We start from the raw sequence: 26650 nt of genomic DNA on the forward strand, positions 1-26650 counted from the left end.
AAATAGGGGAGTTCGGTATACTTTCCGCCAGTATTGTGACGAGGTTGCTAAGGTGAGTTATCATGCACGCTGCAATTACATTAGCAATGCCACATGAAGCAGTCTTGTAGATAACCCAAAACTGTTTGGGTCTTGTATTGAAAAATTTGTCTTTCAGAAAATCTGGGCAACCCGACTCTGACTGCTAACTAAGCTATGCACGTCAGGCAAAGAAAAGGCACACACTCTGAACTCGTACTTCGTCTGTTTTCATAAAATAATCCGCTCCTCGGGCTTTGATAAAGGACCATTTCCATATGCAGTAACCCTCTCTAAAGTTTTCACATTTTGATGCCACCCGAGCTTATTTCATGATGCTTTCAAATCAAACATGATATACAGATTCTTCACAAACTACTCCAAAGTGATAAAGCTAAAAAAAAAAAAAAAAGTGCAGATAAAATGTGAATAGTTTGATCAACAGAGAAAAATCAGATGATTATAAAAGTTGAACAAGTGCTGTATTTGAAACCCTTTGTAGTCAGAGTACAGACCACCACAAGAAAGGCACTCGGTAGAGTGCATACCTCCATGAAGCTGAACAGTTTATGTTTCGTGTCCCACCGATAGGCCGGATTTGAACCAAAATCGAATCTGCTCGTTATTGTCAAAAGAACAAACTCATCCACCAAGTTTTATCATAACCCGTCCAGGATATGTCAAAAGATTATGCTCACGGACCGGTCGACAACCAGACAGGGCTGAAAATATAACCGCGGTCCACCTTCAGTGGCAGAAGTAATAATAAACTGGAACAGAAACAAGTTGTCCTGCAATTCCAATGAAGAAAATGCATTTGCTGCAATAAAAAAAAACGACTTAATAACACTTTATTTAAAAGAAAATAAAAAAAAAACAATTTTAAGTTTTATACAAAGAAAATGCGATGTACAAAAATGTCACCTGAAATAAAAAACATTAACCTTCATTTGGAAAAAAAACAAAAAAAAACACAAAGATCGCTGTGCAAGCCACGAGGTGATCTTCAATCCATTACAGGCGACGTAACCGAGGACTTACACATTTGGTTCAACAATGCCGGGAACGACGAAGGCCTAAAGCAATAAATGACCGCAGCAATTCATTACAGTTACAGCCAAAGGTTAAACACACAAAGTCAGGTTATTAAAGAAATATAAAACAAGATAAAAAAAAAATAATAAGAATAAAATATATTTATGTAAACACCACACTGGTAGTCCCATAAAAACAAACAAATAAGCTGAACAAGCAGTTAGGTACCATGATGCGTGAGAACGAAAAGTTAGACGTCAGACAAGTTAAGTTTCCTGGGTGGAGAGTTCCAGTTGGCAGAACTTGTGCGTTTATCAAAACACGGCTTGAATTTGGTGAAAACAACCTCCAGCCTTATATCGATCATCATTTCCTTGAACAGCTCATCAAAATCAATCGGATGAAAGTATTGTTTCGTTATCGCAAGGTGTAGCGCTCTGCCTGCAAACATGCGCACAAACCATAAATAAATCATGTGCTTTGTTTAGCCCAGTAAAAAGAAGTAAAAAAAACAAACAAACAAAAACATTTGAGGAAGTGCAAGTAACAAATAAGTACCTGAACAAGAGCGCGTGAATTCTTTGCCACCGAAATGGAAAAATAAATAAATAAATAAAAAGGCCTTTGTTCTTATGGGATTTTTTTGCCACAAGAGAGGAAAAGTTCTGAATAGCACCTGAACACTGGGATAGCTCTTAACACACCATGAAAACTGACCTCTGAACCAGAACGACATTTGATGGAGCGCATACCTCTGCCAGGCTGAACAGTTTACGTTTCGTTTCCCACTGCTCGGCTGGATCTGGATGTGGATGTCAATCAAAATCGAATTGGCTTGTTCTTGTCACCTACCCAACTCACCCACCAAGTTTTGTCACAACTCGTCCATACCTCTTTGAAATATCATGCTCACAGGCAAACATACAGGGATGAAAACACAAACTCCGTCCACCTTCCGTGGCACAAGTAACTAAGGCCCAGGTTGAATAAGTAGCCTCTTCAGGCTTGAAGATCCTGCCCGAAACGGAGCAAACAGCACGCAAGTCATTACTGGTTCCTTGACGAGCAGGAAGTAGAAAATGGATTCGAGACAAACCTGTGGCCCACTTTGGAACGGGCTTTCTTGGACAATCCTCGTCGTCGGTTGAATCGTCGCTGACAATGTCCAACCCGTAGTCGTCCTCGTCGCAAAACCTCAATGGCTTTGGGGTCACGGAACACGGCGTCATTTCATACGATTCCAGGTTCTTTGAAAACTGCAAAGAAAATGGACGATAAGAGTTTTTACCAATAACTGGCCTGCTCCTAATGTGTTGCTCGATGAGCTCAAAGCAACCCTTCTCAACACTTTCATCACTGCTGTCAAGACGCAAGTTGACAAATGCCAAAAAAGGCAAAGTAAAGGTTGAAGGTTATGTAGTTTAAGATTTTCTCAATCTCAATGGAATAACCAAGTTTTATTACAATCCAATGTCCATGCTCTTTCCAGAACATCACGACGGCTGAAAGCGTCTTCAAGCAGAGATTACACTGGGTGTTTTGACCTCGTGACAACCATGACAGGAATTTGGAATTTAGGAAGGGCGCAGGCACACAATGGCCTACTCTTAGAAAAGACATCCTGGGATATTTAGCGTCAATCAGTGAATGCCAGCAGGTAGGACACCCGACGCCCCACCGTAGGACGGCACACGATTTTATGCAATGCCCTGTCCATCACCGAGGGGGTGACAGTCTTTAGTAGGATTGGGAGTTGAACTAACTTCAGACAGCTCAAAAAGGGAAGTACACGACTCAACTTCAAGTGATCTCATCTGGTCATGAACATCGCCATCACAAACCTCAAATCACATACCTTCTTCATCAGATCAGCCACAGTCTTTGGTTCTTCCTCTCGTTTTGAAATCAATACTCCGTCATCATCCTGGTGGAAAAAAAAAAAAACCAATCAAGTAAAATAACATTTCTCCTAATCGACTTGGCGATTAAACTGAAAATAAATAAATAATAATAAAGATTATTAAAAAAATAAAAAATTAGACAACCACAGAACGTCAAGGTGCTTACATCAGTGTCTGGATGAGCGTTACAGACCCTTGTATCACTGCTGCGATGAAAAGGAAAACGTGAAAATGGCAGGGGCAAAACTTAAGGATTAAAACAGAAAGGTACAAGGGTCACACATTCCATCAACAAACCATGAAATTCCGGTGGCTTCAGTACTTGAGCACAAATTTGCACAATGAAAAACATTTTCTTCTCGTGAAGAATTCCCTCATCGCTCTTGATGTTTTTGTGGCCCATGCTATTCGCATCAAAGCACACCCATAGCAAGGTCAAGCAAACGTAAGAAAAAAAAAGAGTTTACAAGAAACCTCAAAAGGCACACTTACCGCAATGCTGCCGTCGGTGTCCTTAGATTTCCTTGTGTTTTTGCCTGCTTACGCTCTTGGGCCTACGGGTGAAATGCTCAAAAACATCAGTGGTCTTCTACATAATAGCATACACCAAAATGGCAACATTGTCAAAACTCTCCACTTGCTAACTCCATTACGTTCACCGGCTCTTGAAAATAAATGAATAAACAAGAAAAAGACGTCGTGCAGAGCACGATACTAGCAAAAGCCACAAAAAAGAAAATCCTTTTCAAATTTCTCGTCAATCGGATGAAAATTGAGGATTTAAGAAAAAAAAAAATTGGAAAATGTATTGACCTTTTGACCTCAAAAAACAATGGACTTCTTTATGACAAATTCTACCATGTGGTGAAGTTTCGTGAAGATCGGTTAAAATTGTGACCTGTCGGGGATAAACAAACAAAAACAAGAAAAGGACGTCGTGCAGAGCACGACTTGCAAAATCCACACCCCCCCCTCTCCAAAGGTTGCCATGGATACATCAAATTGTCCATTTCATTAACATTAAAATTGATAATCTTAATCAAAGCTCACGTCAATCGGATGAAAATGATTATTTTTCAGATTGAAATTGATTTTGAAAGTTTGACCTTGAGTTGACCTTTTGATCTCAAATGCAGTTGGTTTCCAAATTCAGTGATGCAATATGAAATTGCTGCTTAATTTTCACGTTAAACAGATGAAAAATGATGATTTTAGAAACCAATTGGATCGTTGACCTCAAGATGACCTTTAACCTCAAAATCAATAGGCTTCTCAGTTGAGACTACCGCTGCACCTTGGTAAAGTTTCACGATGATTAGTTTAGAATTGTCACCTGTCGGTGATTGACAAACAAACAAACAGACAGACAGACAGAACTAGGAGGGCACTCGGTAGCACGCATACTTCTGCCACACAATGCCTGATCCAGGAGAACATATCGGGCCCAATACATTTGTGAGATATTGTGCTATAAATCGTTTTTGGCCCAATCTCTCAACGGTGCAGAATCACTTTACAAATTAAATAATCATATCCAGATCCAGATCCGGATCTTCACCAAAATGGAATTAATCTTCCTCGTCACACACCCAACATGTTCACCAAGTTTCATCGGAATCCGTCCACAACTTTTTGAGATATCCTGTACACAAACAAACAAACAAATGAAATTGCTCGTTGAACAAGGAATTGCCGGAATAACTGTCATATCTCATGATCTCTGAAAAAAAACAAAAACCTGGAAATTAATTTGGTTCTTATAAGTCGATAGTGCTACGGTTTAATGAGTTATAGCACTTAGTTTGGTCATGATCAAAACTTGGAAGTCAATCGGACTTGAAATGGCGTTTTTAATCGCAGTTTGAAAGTTTTGACCCGTCCCCCCCCCCGACATTCCACCCCCAACCGCTAAGAAGGGTGTTAGTGTGACACCCCAATGAGACATATGGTCAGATGCAGAATTGGAAGATGCACATTTTGGATTTGGTTTGAAGTCGATACGACCATTTTAGCGGACGTTATTGCGAAAATGAGAATTTCGGTTTTTCGGTGACCTTGACCTTTGACCCAGATTCACCAAAAGCAACAAGTGTCTAAGTTGGACCATGGTCGACATCTGTACCCAGTTTGGTCATGATCGCTGAAACAGTGTGGCTGCTACAGGGTAAACAAACAAACAGACAGACAGACAGACACACAGAATGACACACACAACCGACCAACATAATTGCCGATATCCGAAGGATTCTGGCAATTAACAAACAGACAGATAGAAAGGCGTGAAAACAACCTCCTTCACTTTCGGTGGTGGAGGGAATAACAAAATCGGCTGACCAATATATTTGAAAAATCTTCGATTTTCGCAAGTCATAAACATCTACAAAATAAGACGTTTACAAATCTTCATAAAACCTCTCCCACGCTGGTAATATAAATCCTTTGACAATAAAGGGAATGTCTTAACCGTAATTACAAATATTTTTTTTTGTTGGAAACAATGTTGAGCCTTGCACAAGAGACAGAACAGGCTAATACACAAAACAGGCTCGCATGAGAGCTAATTTCTCGTCTGCAGCCTGATGGAGTACTGCTCTCCACTCTGGGCTGGTGCTCCTGCCTCTCACCTCCCTTGGCTTCATGCTGTGGAAACCAAGACATTTAGGATCATTCATATCTCCCGTGATAAGGCTAAGTCTTTGGGTCTCTCACTCTCTCACCACAGGCAGGTCGTGGTCTTTCTGTCCTCTCCTGTCTCCTCTTCAGCCTCCACCTCCACCACATGCTTTTAACCTCCACCCTCCCCCCCACCCCCTGAAGCAGCAGCATCATCTCCTCTGAGCTAAGTCTTATGTTTTCTATTCACGGAAGAGAACAGTATAAACGAGTACGTAATATGTAATATGTAATATGTTTACCCTAAACCAACTAGCTGTTTTGGAATAAATTTCAAATTGTAAAACTCATGTTTTTTAAAATTTCAGTGTTAACATGCTTTATATATGTATGTATATATATATATATATATATATATATATATATATATATATATATATATATATATATATATATATATATATATATATATATATATATATATATATATATATATATATATATATATATATATATATATGGTCACGAAAAAATAAGTGACCACTATATTCGTTATTGGTGTGCGTCTTTCTGTCTGTCTATCTGTTGGGTAGTCGATCTAGTCTATCCTTATTATCAGTATTTCAAAATCAAAAATCGGGCCACGAGCGACTGTGGCCAGTGAATTCAGCCATATTGTCAAAATTTCCAGCCAGATCCTATGAAAACTGTCGGAGAAGATAGACTTTGAATGAACCCTGGTCGAAAACAATAAAAAAACGAAGTTCGTTATATCTCAGAGACTATGAGTCAGATATACATGAAACTGGTATGGTAGGTTCATGGTATGTCCTAGTTACGGGCGAGAAAGAACTGTTGCTATGGACGCTTTTGTTGGCTAGTAACGGCTGAAAAATGACTAAATTCAACTTGATGGACTACCCATGTCCGCCTACTGGCCTTGTCTGTCTGTCTGTCTGTCTGTCTGTCTGTCTGTCCCGAGCATAGCTCCATGGGTTTTGATCTGATCCTGATAAAATTTTGGTGGGAGGTTTATATCATGATCTAGTTGTGTTTTCCTGAGAATGGGAGTGGTGCGCGCATTATGAGCGGAGCCACGCCCAAAAAAACGTGTTTTTAGGGGGTAGCCAATTTCAATTTGCATCTTCTCCTAGGGGGTTTGTCAAATCTGACAGGGGTTTCGGTATTTGGTTAGCCCAATGGCACCTGCATAGCCCCACGGAGCTCGATTTTTCATTTTCGTCCCAAGGTCACAAGGTCACAAACTTTGAAAATTGCGAATTTTGACATAAAAATCATATGACTGCCCAAACTTTGAGAGCAAGGATGACAATATTTTTTATGCATAATCTTGAGGTCATTCCCCACCTAAAATCTTGAGACCATTTTGCTCTATCTCCAACACCTTGCCCGTGGCGCCCCCTTCAAGTTTGTTTTTACGCTGATTTCATCAAAGTATGGATAATCTGAGGAGTGCGAAATGCCATATAGCCTATATGACGTTATATTGTTCCTGGAATGTTCCAGAGGAAGTTTTGCACCAAAGGTCATAATCCTTGACCTTTGACCTTTAAAGGTCACAAAGGTCAAATTTTTAAAGTTGTGGGAATCGAACCGGGTTTTTGACCTTCTTTGACGAACTAACTCCAAAAAGCTATAGCACGTATCCTGTTTCCTTATTTTAATGTCCACAACATTGTATTGTGACCTTTAAAGGTTATACAAAGGTCAAATTTTGAAAGTTGTTGAACAAAACCGGGTTTTCGACATTTTGCAGCTAATAACCCGTCACTCGTACCACATCATGTTGATCATTTTTATAACTTGGTCAAAAATTATCACATCGTCTCATCCTTGACTTCTGAAACAATCTACATCGTCAAATACCGCTCGTGAAGGCCCCGTCACACCTTGACGATTTAGCCAGCGTATGAAAAATTTGTCTAAAATGCTCGCACACGTCGAATACGTTATGGGCAAGTTTGGTATACGTTGTAGTACGCTGGCATACGTCGTAGTACGCCGAGCTGTCGACAAATTTTAACATGCTTGAAATTTTTCGACGTATGCCAGTGTATGACTCACACGTTCTGCATACGCTGGCCATAAGTTGTAGGCACGTTACGCGATCGTTGACACACAGACACACGTTACTTGAAAGTTACTCATAAGTCAAAACATGTCGAGGTAATGTTTAGCGCCAGTGTTCCAGACTCCATGTTTTTTTTTTATTCGGTATGACGGTGATGTTGACACTTCAATCTATAGTGCGGTTATAATATAATTAATAGGCTGCGCTCAACGATTTAAATCATAACCGCACTAGAAATCGAAGTGTCAACATCACCGTCATGCCGAAGAAAAAAAAAAAATCATGGAGTGTGGAACACTGACGGGTTCCTCCTGTGTGAACCCCATTTTTATATACCAATTCCCCTAAACGCTGCCAATACGCCATTATACGGTAGCTGTAAGTTAGTAACACGTTCAGTAAGTTCTGTGGTCGTCTGGAAGACGTCGAATACAGCTACATACAGGTTCAAAGCACGTTACTCATAGGTTACAAATAATTTTCGGGTACACTAAACATTACCTCGACGCGTTTTAACTTATGAGTAACTTGCAAGTAATGTGTGTCGACGTGTGTCAACGATCACGTAACGTGCCTACAACTTATGGCCAGCGTGTGCGTCATATGCTGGATACGTCGAAAAATTTTCAACATGCTGAAAATTTGTCGACGTACTCAGCGTACTTTAGCGTGCTCTTAACGTATACAAAACTTACCCATAACGTATTCGACGTGTGCCAGCGTATTCGGCAAATTTTTCATAAGTCGGCATACGCTGGCTAAAACGTCAAGGTGTGACAGGGCCTTTAACCATCGTCGTCTTCAGACTTGTACATGTTTATTTCAATTATGATGCGTTTATTTCTGATTGCCACCCACCTTCCTCTACATACATTACTTGAAGCCCGGGGACTGATCCTCCCTCTTCCCATTGGGCCTTGGTTTCCACTAACACAATTTTAACTATTGTGGCATTTTCCAGGAGCCTCACCCCCACAATGTCACTTAAAAATTATCGTATCCGGCTCCGTATCTGGGTCATCACCAAATCAATTCGTCCTAGTCACACACCCAACCTGCCCACCAAATTCCATCCGAATCCGTACACAACTTTTTGAGATATCCTTCACTCAAATAGGAAAATGAACAGACAGACTGACAGACAGGGGTGAAAACATTACCTTTGTCCACCGTCGGTGGGAGGAGGTGATGAAAGTGATATTTCGAGAAGAATATTTTTGTATTCGACTTGAACATCCATTACTGGGAAGATTGTTTACAGTTAGTTAGGGCAGCATTTTGTTATCATGAAATAAATAAATATTGAATACCACATACCTTTTCAGGAGTTTCAATACAAGATATTCATTAAGGGGGGGGGGGTGAGAGGGTGGATGTCATGTGTCATGTTATGGAGGGGTTTCCCGGAATCACCCTCCCTCCAGTGTAAACTAAAGCATTCCCTTCCCCCTTACGTTTTCTGCACGTCTTTCCTTGGCAGATACTGGACTCGTTAACGCCATAATGTCTGGCCAAAACACCTCGCCTGGAACCCTGTTGTGAGCTCGTGACCATTTTGATTAGATCACATTTCCTGTATCACGTGGGTTTTCATTATAATCAGAGATCGCTTGCAAGATCGAAGATTTTTCAAGTATATTGATCACTCGATTTTTGGGTCACTGAATTGGTGACCCTTATTTTGTCAGTAATTCTGTCTGTTTCTTTGGATGTTTGTTCGTTTGTAATCAGCATAATTGGTAGTAAACGTGGGCGGATTTTGACCAAACTCAGGTGCTAGGTACACCTTATGACCTAGTTTCCTTGGAAATTGTGATGGTTGCTAGGGACGCTTTGGTTCCCTAGCAACAACCGAAAAACCTTCAAAATCGGTACCGTTCACGCGAAATCAATTCCAAAAGCCATTATCCCACGTAGGGTTATGAAATTTGGCGTGAATGATCTACAGGTGATGCTCTATCAAATACATTCCGGTTTTTGTGATACATGGAATACTTTACCAGCAGCGCCCCCTACAATTAGGATATGTGTGAAAATTGGCGAAAATTGAAGGGCCCCTAGCGACCAGGTGAGTGCATCGATATGAATGAAACTTTGCAGGTTCATGGTATTCGATGAGTACTACAACTTTGCCTCAGGACATATTGACCGATTTCGCTTGGGTCAAGGGTCAAAGGTCAATTAGTGCAAAAAAAAATCGATAATATGCGAGAACTGGAGGTGCCTTTCGCGCCAAATGCTACTCCTCCTTGGGTTATGGTAGGATGGTCATGAAAATTCACACTAATCGTCTGGAATACATTGTACACAAAGGATCGATCGGGATTTTCGATTTAGATCTTTGTTCACCCACAGCACCCCCTCGAACTTTGGGGATTTCCGATTTCAAACCGCATTTTCGGTACTTTTCATTCAAATGGACACTGAGTAGTTATCAGTCGATGGAACTCGATGAGATTTAATATGCATAATCTTCAGGTGATTCCCTATCCGCTATATGACATCCATTTTGCTCTATATCTTATAGTTTCCATGCTCGGCGACCCATCGCCGTCTACCGGCTTGTGTTATTGTCTGTCTGTCTATCGCCTACAGGTCACACTTTTAAACCGATCTTCAAGAAACTTCACCACATGGTAGAGTTTGTGATAAGGAAGAAGCCTATTGTTTTTGAGGTCAAAAGGTCAACAACTAAGGTGGTATTTCTAAAATCCTCAATTTTCATCCGATTGACTTGAAATTTGAAGAGGTTATATATTTCAGGTCATAGAATTCAACCAACAATTATTTTGGAGGTCCACATACGCCAAAAGGTCAACACAGGTCGAATTTCTAAAATTGTCAATTTCCCTCCGATTCACTTGAAATTTGAAGAGGAGCTGCATATTTGGTCATTGGATTCAACCACCAATTATTTTTGAGGTCAAATTTGTTTTATGGATGATACAAGTATCGTGCTCTGCATCATGTCGTCTTGCTTGTTTGTTTCTCTGCTTGTTTTCACGTCCGTCTTACTTTTGTCCTGGGATTCTTAGTTTTTGTTGTCCTGCGACTTCTTAAAATAAACTTATCGGTGTGGTGACCGGCCGGCCGTTGCAGACTTAACAGGTGAGAAACCATTTCAGCGTGGCTTTCATAATGTCAAATCTCCGGGGGGGGGGGAGGTTAAAATTGGTAATGTTCTCTAAAAAGAGACCGACGGAATTAACAAATCTAACGTCCTCCTCCAGCAGGGGTTGGTAAACACATACCATGCCACGAGTGACGGACACAAGGGAAAGTTGCAAGTCGTAATAAACAAATGAGTTTTAAAATATTGATTAGCGTGGGAGATGGGGTTTTATCAAGTGTGTGTGGGTGTGTCACAACTTTTTTTTTTTTACCATTTGAGCTTTTGTCATCAAATTTTCAACAAAGCTGGATACGAGAATATGGAGAAGACAAATTAATAACTTGGTCAAAAAGGTCAAACGGTCAGAGGCACTGTTTGGCAGACAGAAGAAGTCTGAATGCAAAGTGGACGGACCTTGCATTTTCAGATGTTTTCTGGTTTTATTTACATTTATAACACTCTCGTTTCTGCGCCGTCACATTTTTCTCATCCCCACAACGTGCAACGTAACGACGGCGCTTCGGTATTTTCTGTGACTTTGATTACCTACCCTCTCCTCCAGTCTCCTCTTCTTCTCTTGCTCATTAAGCACAGCCTTTTCTCGAGCCTTCCTGAGACGCTCTTCACGTTTCCTGCACAAAAATAATAATGAATGCTTTTGCTGGATGGACAGCGCGTTGAAATAAACATAAAAAAAAAATGCGAAAACAAATTACAACAATGAACAATAAACGAATTAAGTAAATAAACCGCATCGATCGCAAGTCCTGGCTCTCCGATTTTTCTCAAGGCGACGTGTATAGACAGCATTTAAAAGGAACACCAGGTGTTCACGACTTACTTCCTCATTTCATCTAACTTTTTACTTTTTTCTTCTTCGGCCTTCTTCTTACGCTCTTCGTCCATTTGTTGCTTCTTCAACAATTGCTCCATGAGTACCTTACGATTGTCCTGCGGTGGAGAACAGCAATACATCAGAATGACAAACGACGTGGCACCTGATGGGAGAACCTTCGCATCCAAGCGACAAGGGCCGGGGAAACAGCATTTCCGCTCCGACGAAGAAAACGAAGGCTACGGTACATGTCACAGTGACGACCCGATAGATTTTTACCCCCTCGCAACACACAATGTTTTCGCTATTCGACTCGCTACTCCTTTGTCTTGCCATCTTCAACTTGTCCATCACATCACATCATCAGGAAAGATGCAAATAAGAAGCCACTTCGCTACAAGCTTTCCTCCACTTTTATGTGACATCGTGGAATCCGCCGTCACAACAGACATCGAGTCGACAACAAACCCGTTCTGTTATCGTCGGTGTGGATCAAGATTTACTGCCACTTCCCTCTCAACGATGGAGCGAGGGCTGCAATAGTAAAGCGAGGCTCAGGGCAGTGTCATTGGACATCACCCACAGATTTCATTTTCTATAAGATTTGGACAAACACACATGGCAAAGCCAATCAGAATTGTAGATGACAAAAAATAAAAATAAAAATAAAAAAAAACCGAGTAAAGTGTGAGAGATGAACCCAAAAACGATATGTAGCATCACATTTCAGTTGTGGACGAGTTGTGAGTTGGGAAGGTGACGAGAACAAGCTATCGGGATGTGCAACATCAAATCGGGACTGTCCCGCCAAAATTGGGGTGGCTGGACAGTATGCGAACCGCCTTATTGGCACCTTCAAAAACCTCGAGCTTCGCACTACTTGAACTAAAATATTAAGGCACTTTACATCATCACGACCAATCAAATTTTCTGCTCGCAGACCCCACCAATGTCCTTTCCCCCCTCAAGACTTCACGGGGTTCAGTGTTCTTTGAACTATAGTTTTTTTTTAACCACTCATTCATTCAAAAGTTGACTTTCACTTTTAAAACAAAAGCACATTTCACCGTGTCAGCTCAGCAACAAATGTAGGTGGGCATAATCCACGGCTCAATGATGTTAACTGCTTGGCCGTGAATATCCTGTGTACCAAAGACCCGCACAGAGCTTCAGTCAAAGCATTTAGACTCGTCTTAGAAGAAACACCTTGTTAAGCCTTCGTGGCAGGGTTGCTCTGCTGGCCGCAGGGGAGACCGAAGGGGGCGTTCGCTGCAATGACGGAGCAAGGTTCTTACGCTGAGTCTTGAGGTTGGCCTGTCGAGGAAAAGCAAAGTAGGAATTCGAAACACCAGGCAAAGAATCAATTCAATCAGTCCTTTGACTGTTGTGATAAATGGCAAAATGAAAAGCTCCACGGGTTTTAAAAAAAAACAAAAAAACAAATAAACAACCAAACAAACAAAACCCGAAACATTCAGAATTACTTTGCCGCTGTCCAGAAGATTTGTTGCGGTCTTTTGCGGTGGAAATGCTTTGCAGTTCTGAGGACCATTGCCATCAATCGGTGTTCTTTCTCTCTGCGTACGTGTTCTATGACAAAAAAACAAACAGTCAGTAACATTGGGTTGCGATTCCCACCTTGCGCCCTCGGGAGAAAAGTTCAATCATTTATTTAGTACCTTTTAGAAATGAACTCTTCTTCACTGCACGACTGCCAATTTTCTCCATCTGACAAGAAGTTCCCACGAGGAGATTCAAGCATTTGTCGTAGAACGAAACGAAAAATAACTTTTTTTGGACCGACATTCATGTTTACGATTTGAAATCTTTTAATTATTATTATTATTTTTTTTTTACAAGTACAAACCATTCATTTGTTTCTGTCTGCCAGATGCAGCAACAGCAATCTTTCTGATGGGAATTGCAGAGGCGCTGCGCAAGACGGCAGACTGTTTTGGCAGCGGCTTTTGTGTGGCGCTGCGAGCAGAGCGGGCCGAATGGCTGCGGCCGCTTTTCTATCAGACACCAACCGAGCAGCAAGACGAACATCATTTGAGCACAAGTACGCAAAAATAATTATAATCAACAAATAAACAAACTCCAAGGGATTCATCGACTTCAACAGCCAATGTCAGTATGCCGCAGGACAAAATACTCGGCACCGTCACGATGTTCAACACAAAACAATCAAGAAAAAGAGCAATCAAGGATTGCAGACCATCGCCAGGGCTTGTTTTGTGTACTAATGTGTTACATAATAAATCAAGAGACATAAATATAACTGCCACTTTATAACTGCTGGCAGTGATGACCAGTTCAGCCATTTCAGAAAACATTTTTGAAGGTTTAAAAAAAAACAAAAAAAAAAAAACAATATTGCTGCCGAATCACATGACAGACGTCGTCATCAAATTGTTTATTTTGTGGACCATTTTACCCCAAGATGACCCTCAAAAATTTTTATACTGATCGGATGTAGTGTTTTACATATGCAATTATGATGTCATAATGAAGGAACTTTTATCATTAAAACATTCTACATGAGTAGTCGCACCGATGGTGAAAATTGGCTCATTCCAACAAGTGGTTGCGGAAAAAGACACGAAAGTTCTGTGCAAAAAAAAAAAATAAAAAATAAAAAATAAAAAAACGAAAACAGACAAAAAAACCCCCCAAAAAACAAGTCGTGCCAAGCACAACAAATCACACCCATTTAAGGCATAAAGTTATTTTGGGGATCAAATTTAAATTTGATATATCCTTAACCTGAATGTTAATTATAAGGAATAGAATAAGGAATATTTTAGTCTTAGTCTGAAGTCAATTAAACCATTTTTGACAAAGTTATGAGTGAAAAACAATTTTGACATTTTCATGACCTTGACCTTTGATCCAATTGGACCCAAAAGTTAATGGGGTCGTCCAAGGTTCATTTCCCACTTTCATTTCCAAGGTTCAAGGTTCATTTCCCACCTGTGGATTAAATTTGATCGTGTTTGCTAAAGCCGTTTTGCCGTAAAGTTGCTAACAGACAGACAGACAGACAATCAAACCGGACGGATTACAATATCCGCTCCCTCCCTCCGGGGGGGGGGGGGATAAAAAGAAAACAGGCAAACAAAAGCAATACCCTCCCCTTTGGTGAGGGTAAAAACGAAAATGCAATGCATAACATATTGCTTTGATTTGGATTTCTTCCGTATGCTAAACGATTCCTTTGACCTTTCAATTAAATACACAAGTTATACACGACATATTGTTACGGATTTGGAAGCCTCTTGCACACAGACAAGTCAGCAGTCCCGAAGCTTAGTTATTTCGTAAAGTATACTGTATGTGTATAGTTAGAATCCATCCCCTGTGTCTAACGGGAATTTCATGTGTGCGCTGCGAGTTTTTTTTTTTTGCAATAACCAACGCCAACCAATCAATCCTTCGTTTTCCGTTGGGAGACGGCCCAACTGCTCCGTCTAGCGGTCGTTCCTCGCAACCGACCCCACAACAATATTCCTCATACAACACACATACACACACATACACACACGCACGCACGCACGCACGCACGCACGCACGCACGCACGCACGCACACGCTCCGTTTCACTTTTCAAATCCGCATATGGAGATAACAAACAACAAGAAACACAGAAGTGATTGCAAGACCCAGTCTCCCGCTGTGCAGGGGACGTGCTAGCTACAACGGCACGAGGTAGAACGCATACCTCTGCCAGGCTGAACAGTTTAGGTTTCGTATCGCACCGATAGGCCGGATTTGGACCTGAACCAAAATCTAATCAGCTTGTTCTCGTCACCTTCCCAACTCACAACTCGTCCACAACTCAAATGTGATGCTGCATATCGTTTTTGGGTTCGTCTCTCAATGATGGAGAATCAACTAAAAAAAAAATTATAAAAGAAAATTCTCGCATCGAGATCAGGATCTTCTCCAAAATCGAATCAATTGGTCTTTGTCACACACCCAACCTGTCCACCAAGTTTCGCCCGAATCAGTGCGCAACTTTTTGATATATCCCGTTCGTAGAGACAGACAGAAAAGGGGTGAAAACGACCTCGGTCCACCTTTGGTGGCGGAGGTAACAACTAGAACGACCAAAGACTGCGAACCCTCGCCTGTGCTCGTTTTGTGCGGTTTTATAGTACGTATTTTATAGACGTACGTGGATGAAGAAAGAGAACGGGTGCTACTGGCTACCACTAGGTGTAGTTTGTGGCCTACATGAGCACATTCTGAGTGGGCAGACAGACAAACAAACAAATGCAAGACCTCTCCTTTGGCGAGGGTAACAACAACAAAAAAAAACAAAGAACCAAAACCGATCGTCATTCGATATTACAGGCAAGCACAACAACAACAACAACAACAATCACCAAAACAGGAGATTCCATTTTATGCAAGTACCTGAATATTTACCTTTTCATAAGATCCTTGTGTTTCACCACATCTGCAAAAGAAAACGAATGCAGAATTCACTTTCAAACACCATGACAGTATTCGATTTGTTCAGGTGCTACATATGGGGGCGCAGAACGCAAACAACGTGGCGAGTTTTAAAGGCCGTGACCACTCGGTGCCCAAATCGTAATGACCGACCTTGTGAGAATCTTCTTCTGAACAGTATCCGCTTGCTTGCTCGCAATCACAAAAGCCTTTCCAATATCTTGGGACCAAAAAGGAGGGAGACAATCATTTTTTTTTTTGTTTTTCATTATTGAAGCACCGCTGTTACATCGACAGATCAAGCTATTTAGAAGAAGACGACGAGAAGCTGACCGACAAGACTCAGGGGTGCAATGGTTCGTGTTCGCTCCGAGTCTGGGAGGTCGGCAGTTCAAACCGTGGAGTCACCCCGAAGATTTATTTATTTATTTATTTGTTTTTAAATGGTTGGTGCTGCTTCCTTGCTTGACATTCGGTATTTAAAAAGATAACAGCATGAACGATCGCCACATGTTGGCATTCATGGGGGAGGAGGAAATGCCCCGCTGAGTGCGGTGAGAAAGACGGAGCCATTGTCGTGATGTTGCTGGTACCCAGAGGGCTCTTCCCTCGAGCTAAGTGGCTGTGTTTGTCAAGTCTCCTCGAATGGTCCTGCAATTTCATTAAAATAAATAAATAAATAATAAACCCAGAGCAGTAGGGAACATGTGGGACATGTGATGCAAAAACAGACATCTGTCACAGGAGTAATAACTACTTAAATAAATAAATAAAACCCAAATGTGACACATCGACAAAACGAGGACAAATGTGTCCAAGAGCCGCATCATAAAAGGTTTTGTCTTCACCAGAAGAAGAACAAGAACAAGAAGAAGAACAACAACGCGGCGCTCTCTTAGAGCCAGCGTTCGCAAAACGAGGCGGCTAAAAAAATAACAAAACGAAGAAAATGAATGCGTGGGATATTTAATTGTTGGAATTAAAATTTGGCAAACAAAAGCGTCAGTGAACGGGGCAGTGGAAAAGAGGAAGACCAGCGGGACAAGATGCGAGAGCAATGAAGGCAGTGAAGTCAAAATCAAATAGAGCACAAGGTAAAGATACAATTTTTTGGGAAAACAAAGCAATTGCCAAATAAATCAAACAAGACGATAATAAAATTGGGATAATAGTTTTCATACTGGTAGAAGCAGGCGCTTCATTCTCAGCTTGCCAGGTGACCTTGCTTTGGTCCTTGTGCTGTGCAGAATTTTTCAGATTGTGGAATTTTGAGAGGGGCAAGTGGCTGCCTTTTTTACTCTGTCTCTCGTTTACGTTCTCCTTGACGCACTCATCGACGTCCATCCAATCATTGTCAACCTGAAAGGAAAGAAAAATAACGTTAAAAAAATTAATAATCCAAGTTAAGTACATGAAGCAAAAAACGTGTACACCGCCTATTTGCATAGATATTTTACATCACTGTCGTATGGCTTGGATGATTTCATTTGCAGGTCTGAACCCTGATGCCTGCAAGTACCGTCGCCTGCACAAGACCCATGATACCCACCCAGCTCCAACCTTTGAATGCCTGGTGTTGGCTTTATGGTTCGGGTGGTGGGCTTTGGATCCTCGGGTCCTGAGTTCATATATACCGCTCAGCTGTTGATTAATACCAGGTGGGGTTAACTCGACCTGTCATCCCTCCAAGGTCGGCAAAATTAGTGCCAGCTTGCTGGTATGCTGTGTCGGAGTGGCGACCCGTCCAGGATTGTGCCCAATAGCCAAGGAGACTGCTTCAGCAGCACCAATCTCCTCCTCCTCCAACCTTTGAATATTTGATGATCCTTTTAACCAAAATGGCAGAAGTGTTGTTTTTTTTTTTCAAGTTACAATTGCCGGTGGCGTCAGGCCAGCTGGCTCACCAATGGGTATAGAGCAGAGCAGACATACATATATATATATATATATATATATATATATATATATATATATATATATATCCATATGCGTGTGGTGGACCAAAAAAAATGGAAGCACCCGTGTAAAATAAGGGATTGCACCAAGTATATTGAAAGCAACGGCTTCCACACGCAAGAGGAGACCTTAGTGACAAAGACAGATCAACTTGATGATGTTTCTCACGAGAAACGGTGTCTCAGGTGAGGTCTTTCCCTCGAGGTTCCATGCTGACATCAGCAAAGGGAAAAGGTGGCGGAAGCGCATACTCCAAATTAATGCATGGATATCACGATCCTGAAGTGCAAGGCAAAGCAGGCAAACAACTGCAAATGTCAACCTGGAGCACGAGCAGCAAGTTTAATCAAAATTGGTCCGCCGAGAACTCCAAGGAGCGGGATACCACAGTTGGGTTGCATTGCATAAACTTCTCATCACATCTGGCAATGCAAACAGGCAATGAACTACTCAGCAGCGGAGAACTGTGATACGGTCAGATGAATCATCCTTCACCATGTTCTCAACAGACGAGTGCACGTGTGGCGCCAACCTAAAGAACTCTACAACCTTGAGTGCTTGGTTCCAAAAGTGAAGGGTTCTGGTGGCTCTGTAATGTGTGGGGCACATTTTCCTTGCATGGTTTGGGTGTAGTCATTCCCTTCGAAGGCAAGGTCAATGTCAATCGCTGCTTAAAGGTACCGAGTCATCATCATCATCATCTTCACCCCATGTTGCAGCATTTCTTTCCTGCCGGGAAGGGTGTCTTCCAGGATGACAATGTCTCCAACAACAGAAAACGTTTGATCACCCAATGGTTTAATGAGCATGACACTAATGTTATCCATATGTCATGGCCTTCTTCGTCACCAGATCTGAACCCAATCGAGCATTTAAACGGGATATTCTGGAACGACACCTGAGACTGCATTTTCCACCTCCATCAAACAGGTGTGAGTTGATCGATTTTTCTCATGGAAGAATGGCGCCGCATCCCTCCTGCAGAATTCCAGATGCTTGTCGACCGAATGCCACGGCCCATATAGGTTGTCCTGGCCTCACAAGGTGGCCCAACGCCCTATTAAGTGACTTTACATTGGCGTTTCCATTTTTCACCCACTACCAGTAGGTTAATGTGATAAGAGCCCATAATGCCTGGTCAATATAGTTCAATTGGCAAAAAACATTTAAAGGAAAAGCTAAATTCACAAAATTACTCTCCTTCGTAAATAGATGGTGATCATTGTGCCAGGCACTCCAGCTTGAACTGTGAAAATGTGCCGTATAGCAAACAAAACAACGCATCCATTTATGGACGCGCTCCTTCTCGAGAATCAGCAATGCCGAAGCAGTCGCTAAACAGAACGCACTTGGTGTTTTACCAAAGCACTTCCCAGTGGTAACCGAGGCAAGAATTTGAAGAGGGTACGGCACACAATGACCTATTCCTTTCCAATGGTGCCATGGTGTCCAAGGTCCACCAGCGACTACTCAAAGATTGGAAAAGCAATAAACAAATAAATACGATAGCCAGCTAAATAAAGTTTGAAGAAAATTCAATTAACGGTAATGATAAAAAGAAAAAAATTAATTAATTAATAAGCAAACAAACAAACAAAAAAATCACAAATGTCAACCATTTGCATTTTCTCTCCAATCTTTTTATATTGGAATTCCTGGGTCAACCTTTGAAGAGCATTCCACATCCATATTGTCATTCTTTGTAGCAACAGCAGCCAAGGGTGTCGGTGCCTTCTTCATCGCACCAGCTCTGGTCACTCTTCTGAATTCTTTCAACGTGGACAGACTCGGCGATTGAAAGAGTGTTTGACGGGCCAGGCTCCTCCGTACGACTCGAGAACTCCTGTGGACACAAAGTTCAAGCAAGGAATGAACGATGAGCAAAATGAAACTTTCCTTCTGTCTTTTGCTCTCAAGCAATGCCTTCTCATTTCTTTGGGTCCATGGTTGAGGCTCGTGGAAGAGAGCGAGAGTTTCAATTTAATGGAGCCGCAAATTTAATCCCCTCTCGCCCCAAAAACTCCTCATGTTTTGAACCAATTTTTCTCAGCAAGTTGTGCATCAATGGATAAAAACAAAACAACAAACAACAAAGCAATATTTTCGTTCGTTGTGCAAACTCACGGTCCATGTAAAACATGGATCTTGGAGATGTACAACATTTACAAAACGAGAAGGGCACTCGGTGGAGCGCGTACCTCCGCCACGCAACGCCTGATCCACGAGAACATATCGGGCCCCAATACATTTTTGAAAGAAAATTTTGCAAAGGAAAAGCAAAAGTCGTCACGAGAACCGTTCTCCAAACGTCGATCAAACCTCACGTCTTACCTTCTGGACTCTTTGGGAAGCACGGCACGCTTCTGTTTGTGGCGGTTCTTCACAGAAGGCGTCATGGGCAAGAGCTGAGGCATTTCACTAAAGAGAAAAATGAAGTTTGAACTCTGATCAGAACCTTACAAGATTTGCAAAGCTACTCAAAACAGGAAAATAAACAACAACAACAACAACAACAACAACAGAGGAGCAATACACTAAACCCTCCGTATTCATGAGGGCCACGTTCCTGGAAAAAAAAAATAACCTCACGAAGGCACATTTCGCAAATACCGACACCGACTTCATTTCCTGGGTCAGATTTGATGATGATGATGATGATGATGATGGTGATGATGGTGATGATGGTGGTGATGAATCATCCTTCTTGGGGGGGGGTGGAGTCAGAAGGATGATACAAGCCCACTGTGGACACTCTCATACCTGTAGCCAGTCTGTCCAACTCCAACACATTCACTTTCTCGCTAAAAAAAAAACTCTTCACTTCCTTTGGCTTATTTTCAGCAGACTCACCGACCCGACTCATCTTACACTTCGAGGACATGATTAAGGGTAATTACTAGTTCACGGGAGCAAGTCGAGAGGGCCGGGAGGCGTTTGTGGCGTGGGAACCAAATACAGTGCCGTGCAGCATTAACAACTTCACAGCTCCTTCTCATGTTGGGAGTAGGGTGAGTTGGAGGTGACGCAGGGGTCGGGTGATGGGGGCCCGCAAACGAGAAATCAGGATATAGTTACCAATTCATTAATTTACACGGAACTCGCGAATACAGAGAGAGTTTACTGTATATAAAGGGTCCACAACATCATGGTATAAAATTTGTGAAAAGGAGACTTTAACATTTCCCATTTCATTCAAAAAAAAATGAAAAAAAATTACAAGAGCACTCTTCAACATCATGACGTCACCAGATTGTGCCTCCGCCCACGTTATTACATCACGATACATGCTTGTACCGAGTTTGATTGAAATCCCTGAACCCAGATTTAAATTATTAAATAATTATGGCTGCCAGATAATGCATCCGATCAGGTTAAAATTTTAAAACACATGTTCCCCATCACTACTCGATCATAACTGTGACGTTTCACGTCAATTGATGAAGCTGTTCAAGAGAGAATTAAAAAAAAAAAAAAAAAAAATTTCGTTCATCCAATTTGGCTGCCAATCCATGCGACCTATGACATCATCGGTGTGAATGTTTTGTTCCTCACGGATAGACGATCATACCTGTATCGTTTCACCTTGATCTGTTCAGCCGTTTCGATGAAGATTTTTGAAAGTTTTGATGTTGAAAACAATATTGCTGCCAAACCACGTGACTGATGATGTCTTAATCCCCCCCCCCCCATACAATTTAGCCCTAGATGACCCTCAAATTTTTATACTGATCAGATAAAGCGTTCGACGTATGCATTGACATCATAACTAAGCCACCTATGACATTATCAAAAAATATGAACACTGGACCTGTAGCTTATCTAGGCCCTGTCCTAATGTTGTAACCCAAAGTTTGTAGCATTCTGACTGGTGGGGTAGGAGGAGAAGAATTTTGAAGGAATTTACTAAGCCTGCCATCTTGATCTACATAAAGTTATGTTACTGGAACGAGCTTCGCAATTCCTGCCACCAGCCCCGAGAGGAATGTTGAGCTGCAAATTTTCAGCCGGATTGGCCCAGCAGTTTGGCCGGAGAAGTTGAAATAGGAGACGGACGGATGGACTGACGGTGCGCGATGACAATACCTGATCTGGAATTTAAATTCCATACAAGCTATAACAAAAAAAATAACCATGCTCGTTTCCCATGGGGAGTACTTCACGTGTGCCAAGTTTCCATTATCTCCATGGAGCGGTTTCGGAGATAGAGGTCGAAAGTTTTTTCCTTTTTCCCCAGCATGGCTACCACATCATGTGACCTACGACATCATAATTATCATGAAAACATTCTGCACGAGTAATCACACCTATGGCGAAAATTGTGTCAATCTGACAAGCGGATACAGAGAAAACAGAAAACTAGCAAGGGCGGACGTACGTATGGACGGACAACCCGAAAACATAATGCCTTCGGCAACTTCATCAGCGGAGGCATAAAAATCATGAAAGAATCGTTTCATTCATAAGTAAGTAAGTAAGTAAGTAAGTAAGTAAGTAAGTAAGTAAGTAAGTAAGTAAGTAAATAAATAAATAAATAAATAAATAAATAAATAAATAAATAAATAAATAAATAAATAAATAAATAAATAGATAGGACCATGGGTCCTGAAGCAAAACCTGAATCAGGAGCAACAGTCAATGACGTCATAAAAATATCGAAAGTTCGTTCATGCGCAGAATCTGGTCACGTGGTTGGTTCAATGGAAGCCCTCTCGATGCCGATTCCAGTGATGCATGTTTACAAGTCATGGTTTTACAGGTTACAGGTCATGTTTTTGGCTGAGGGAACGGCTGTGCTGCCCCCTGTCGGTTAAGGCAGGATTAAAAATTTTTTTTTTTTTTTAGAGCTTTCGGCATGATTTCAATCCTTTAATGAGTGCAGATTGTGATGCGGTCAATACGCCTTCATTAGGCATCAAATATGAAGCTTGTGGCCAAGTTTCATCAAAATGGTGTGTTTGGTTCAAGCGATAATGACTGAAGTGTTCACAGACTCACTGAATCAGGTGAGTTCAGGTGAGCTAAAAAGGTTTTTGTTTGCAAGGGCGAGTTGGATAACAGCGCATAGCTTCAACGGCTGCACACACTCTGGGAGATGCATTTTGGTGGTGTGTGAACTTAGACAATCCACGTGAAATCAAACTACTCGTATTCCGAGGGCTTTCCATGAAAGGTGTCCAGGTAACAATAACAACGAATGAGGAACGTACCCTGACAGAGCTTTTGTGACGTTCAAAAAAAACAAAACAAAATAAATAAATAACAAGATTTGAGGTTAGAACCGGTCCTGGACAGATCGCCAACTCCATCGCAGGAATTTGTAATTTGTTCAGGGCGTTGGTGATAACTCGCCTACTCGGCCCGAAAGACACCGCAGGAACGTTAAGATCCACCAACGACCAGTCCCAGCAGGTGGGTCCTCCTGCTGAACAATAACAGTGCACTCATTTAATTGATGAATCACCATGTCTGCAAAACACCAGGATGACAGCTCGTAGCGACATCGAAATTCAAACCCAGGATAGACAGCTAAAAACACGAGTGTGCATACATCTAGGCTAACCGACACGACTATGCCCAGGTAACGCAAACTAAATACCAGACTGGCTCTCAGTAGAATACATACCTCCGCCAGGCTGATTAGTTTACGTTTTGCATTCCACCGATCGGCTCGATCTGGATTCAGAGCTGAGCTAAAATTTAAATCGGCTTGTTCTTGTCACCTATCCAACTCATCGGACCAAGTTTCATCAAGATCGCATCAAACGATCACGGAGCAATGCTCTGGAGAGAGTCACAAACAGACACAACAACAATAGTGGTCACTGCTGGCTCCCGCGAACCAACAGCATAATCTTTACCTGCTAAAGCAGCGCATAGCTTCAAGGACGATTTCTTCAAGCCATGCGAAATGGTTGCTCTCAACACTCTCCACAAAATTGGTCGACTCCTTACGAACAGTCTTCCATAACAGGTCATTCACCTTCCCCTGCGTGGCACCCAACAGCTCCAACACGCCATTTTCCAACTGCGGCATCATAATCATGGCCGGAAAACCTGGGGGAATGGAAAACAAACGCATTCGGTTTCCGGAAAAATGCAATGGAGTCACACCATGAAGGTGTTCACGCCCAGACGCAAGTTTCTTCACTCAAAGAGTAATGGAGGATTGGAGCACCTTCCCAACTTCCCTGGTGGAATCCACCTCTGTAACAACCTTCAATGACGAGACCCAAGAGGGACAGACGCTCGTCTCTCGATGGAGGGCGGTCGTAGTTATGGGTGGATTAGGTGATAAAAGTTAATTTTCGGTTCGATTCGATGGAAAATTAGGAGCCTGTGGGGGGCTAAAAGACCCGATATCGCGATTACATTCACGCAGTGAAAGCTATGTGGGATGAGTGAGTCTTGAATTGATGAAAAACGTTATATTAGTTTTTTGTTTTTTTTTTTCCAGTGAAAGGACCCTTTAACATTTTTAGACCTTAAAGGAGTGTAAAAGAGGGTCTTAAAGGGGGTCTGGTGAGTTTAAGGGATAGATTCCAATCGTAGTTAATGAGCCTGGTGTGGCTCAGTGGTAAAGGTGGTGACTTGGGATCCTTGGGGTCCTGAGTCCGAGCCCCGCTGGCCGCTGAGTTAGCATCAGGGGGGTTGACTCAGCCTGTCAACCTTCCGAAGGTCGGCGAAATGAGCCCCAGTATACTGGTAATTATCCCTGCAGGGTCGAAGGCGACTAAAGGGTTGGCATCAGGAAGAGCATCCGGCCATAAAAACATTGCCACAAGAAAGGGTACCATGATTGGAGCCCGCAAAAAGCTGACCCTTGCTCAGGGATAAAGGCTTTCAAATGGTGTGATGATTCCAATCGTAGTTCGGATCAAAAACCTCTATCGGGGTCGAAAGTGTTCAAAGGGTCTTAAAAAGGTGCAAAGCCTCTTAAAAAGTTCCAAAGCCTCTTAAAAAAGGCCCAGAGCATCTTTAAAAAGTCCAAAGGGTCTTAAAAAGGTGCAAAGCGTGTTAAAAAAGATCCAAAGCGTGTTAAAAAGGCCCAGAGCGTCTTTAAAAATGTCCAAAAGGTCTAAAGAAGTTCCAAATGGTCTTAAAAAAAGATCCAAAGCGTGTTAAAAAGGGTCCAAAGCGTCTTTAAAAGTTCCAAAGCGTCTTAAAAAGTTCCAAACCATCATAAAAAAGGTCCAAGCCTCTTAAAAAAGGTCCAAAGGGCCTCAAAAAGGGTCCAAAGGGTCTTAAAAAGGTCCAAAGGGTCTTGAGAAGTATAAATGTTCGCACTGAAGAAGCAACATGGAGAAAGATAGGTGCCTGGAGGTGGTCGGTTGGAATTGAAAGAACTTTGGCGATCTTCGGTCCGGCGATAGGCCCAAAAAGTGCTCGTTCTCAAATTTGTTTTGCTCATTTGAGGTGAGATCCGATTCTTATAGCCGGAGCCGGATCTTCAACAAAACCAAGTAAACCGGTCCTCGTCACACACACACACACACACACACACACACACACACACACACACACACACACACACACACACACACACACACACACACACACACACACACACACACACACACACACACACACACACACACACACACACACACACACACACACACACACCTCATCCACCAAGTTCGGGCCGAATCTGTCCACAACTTTTTGAGATATTATGCTGACAGACAAACAAACACCGGGGTGAAAACATCACCTGGGCCCACCTTCGGTGGCGAAGGAACCAAGGCAGAGACAGACTCATTGAGGGGGAAAAGGAGGAGGGAGGGGAAAAGGAGAGGGAGGGGGATAAGGAGGGGGAGAGGGAGGGGAGAGGGCGAGAGGGAGGGGAGGGGGAAAGGGAGGGGAAGGGGGTAAGGGGAAAAGGAGGAGGGAGGGGAGGGGAAAAGGAGGGAGGGGAGGGGGAAGGGGAAAAGGAGGAGGAGGGGGAGGGGGAAAAGGAGGGGGAGGGGAAGGGGAAAAGGAGGGGGAGGGGAAGGGGAAAAGGAGGGGGGAGGGGGAAGGGGAAAAGGAGGGGGAGGGGAGGGGGAAAAAGGAGGAGGGAGGGGGAGAGCAAAGGAGCAAAATTCCGCCGAACTTGCGAACAAAACAAGTACGTGGCTCCACTGCACGCGAGAACGAAGCCCGGTACGAGTCTCGTTTCCGACACAGGCACGAATGAAACACGAGCACATGCAAACTTTAAACACTCCAGGAGAGCGCTCTGTCAATACTGCCCTCCGTCCGCCAGAACGAGTCTTCATAGGCACGTGACGTTGCATTACACCGTAAAGTACAATTACCTTCAACAGGTCATTAGCAATGGAGTGTGACAACAAACCACGGCAAGGATTCTCTGGTTATTCACTTTCGCCGGAACGTCAATAACCAGAAATTCAAATAACCCAACGTACCAAAACAAGAGCGATCCACGACCGCCAGCCAATCAGAACGCCGAATTATGTCACGCGGGCAACCCTTAACCCGGATGCGTTACAAACACGTCCACGATTCCAAAAATATAATAACTTGAAATTTATTCAACGACTAATATTGATATAGTTATTCGAACAAATTACTAATAATTAAATCAGTTAATTTTCAAGTAAACGTGGCGGGTTAGTTTTAACGCAAATC

At 42.3% G+C, this 26650-nt stretch overlaps 1 protein-coding gene across 9 annotated transcripts; it reads right to left on the bottom strand.

Moving 5' to 3' along the window:
* Positions 1-478: 478 nt before the first annotated feature.
* LOC147035664 (uncharacterized) lies at positions 479-26497 on the bottom strand. 9 transcript variants are annotated; one of them, XM_085846347.1, is made up of 18 exons: positions 26428-26497; positions 23878-24073; positions 20351-20437; positions 19685-19862; positions 17245-17422; positions 16217-16283; positions 16037-16067; positions 13474-13621; positions 13286-13334; positions 13091-13196; positions 12813-12920; positions 11613-11722; positions 11322-11403; positions 3447-3508; positions 3121-3157; positions 2909-2977; positions 2150-2309; positions 853-1494 (listed from the first exon to the last, which is right to left on the bottom strand). In XM_085846347.1, exons 2-18 carry the CDS (start codon positions 24060-24062, stop codon positions 1304-1306), a joined length of 1848 nt encoding a protein of 615 aa, XP_085702473.1. In that variant the 5' UTR covers positions 24063-24073; positions 26428-26497; the 3' UTR covers positions 853-1303. The 9 variants fall into 9 exon arrangements, with proteins under 9 accessions (XP_085702438.1, XP_085702409.1, XP_085702416.1 ...); XM_085846338.1 differs by having other exon boundaries at positions 16025-16067; XM_085846329.1 differs by having other exon boundaries at positions 3121-3160; positions 16025-16067.
* Between the last annotated feature and the right edge of the window lie 153 nt (positions 26498-26650).

This window comes from Eptatretus burgeri, chromosome 1, assembly GCF_056783735.1.
Source record: "Eptatretus burgeri isolate ZD-2024b chromosome 1, Ebu_testis_v1, whole genome shotgun sequence".
Taxonomy (NCBI): Eukaryota; Metazoa; Chordata; class Myxini; order Myxiniformes; family Myxinidae; genus Eptatretus; species Eptatretus burgeri.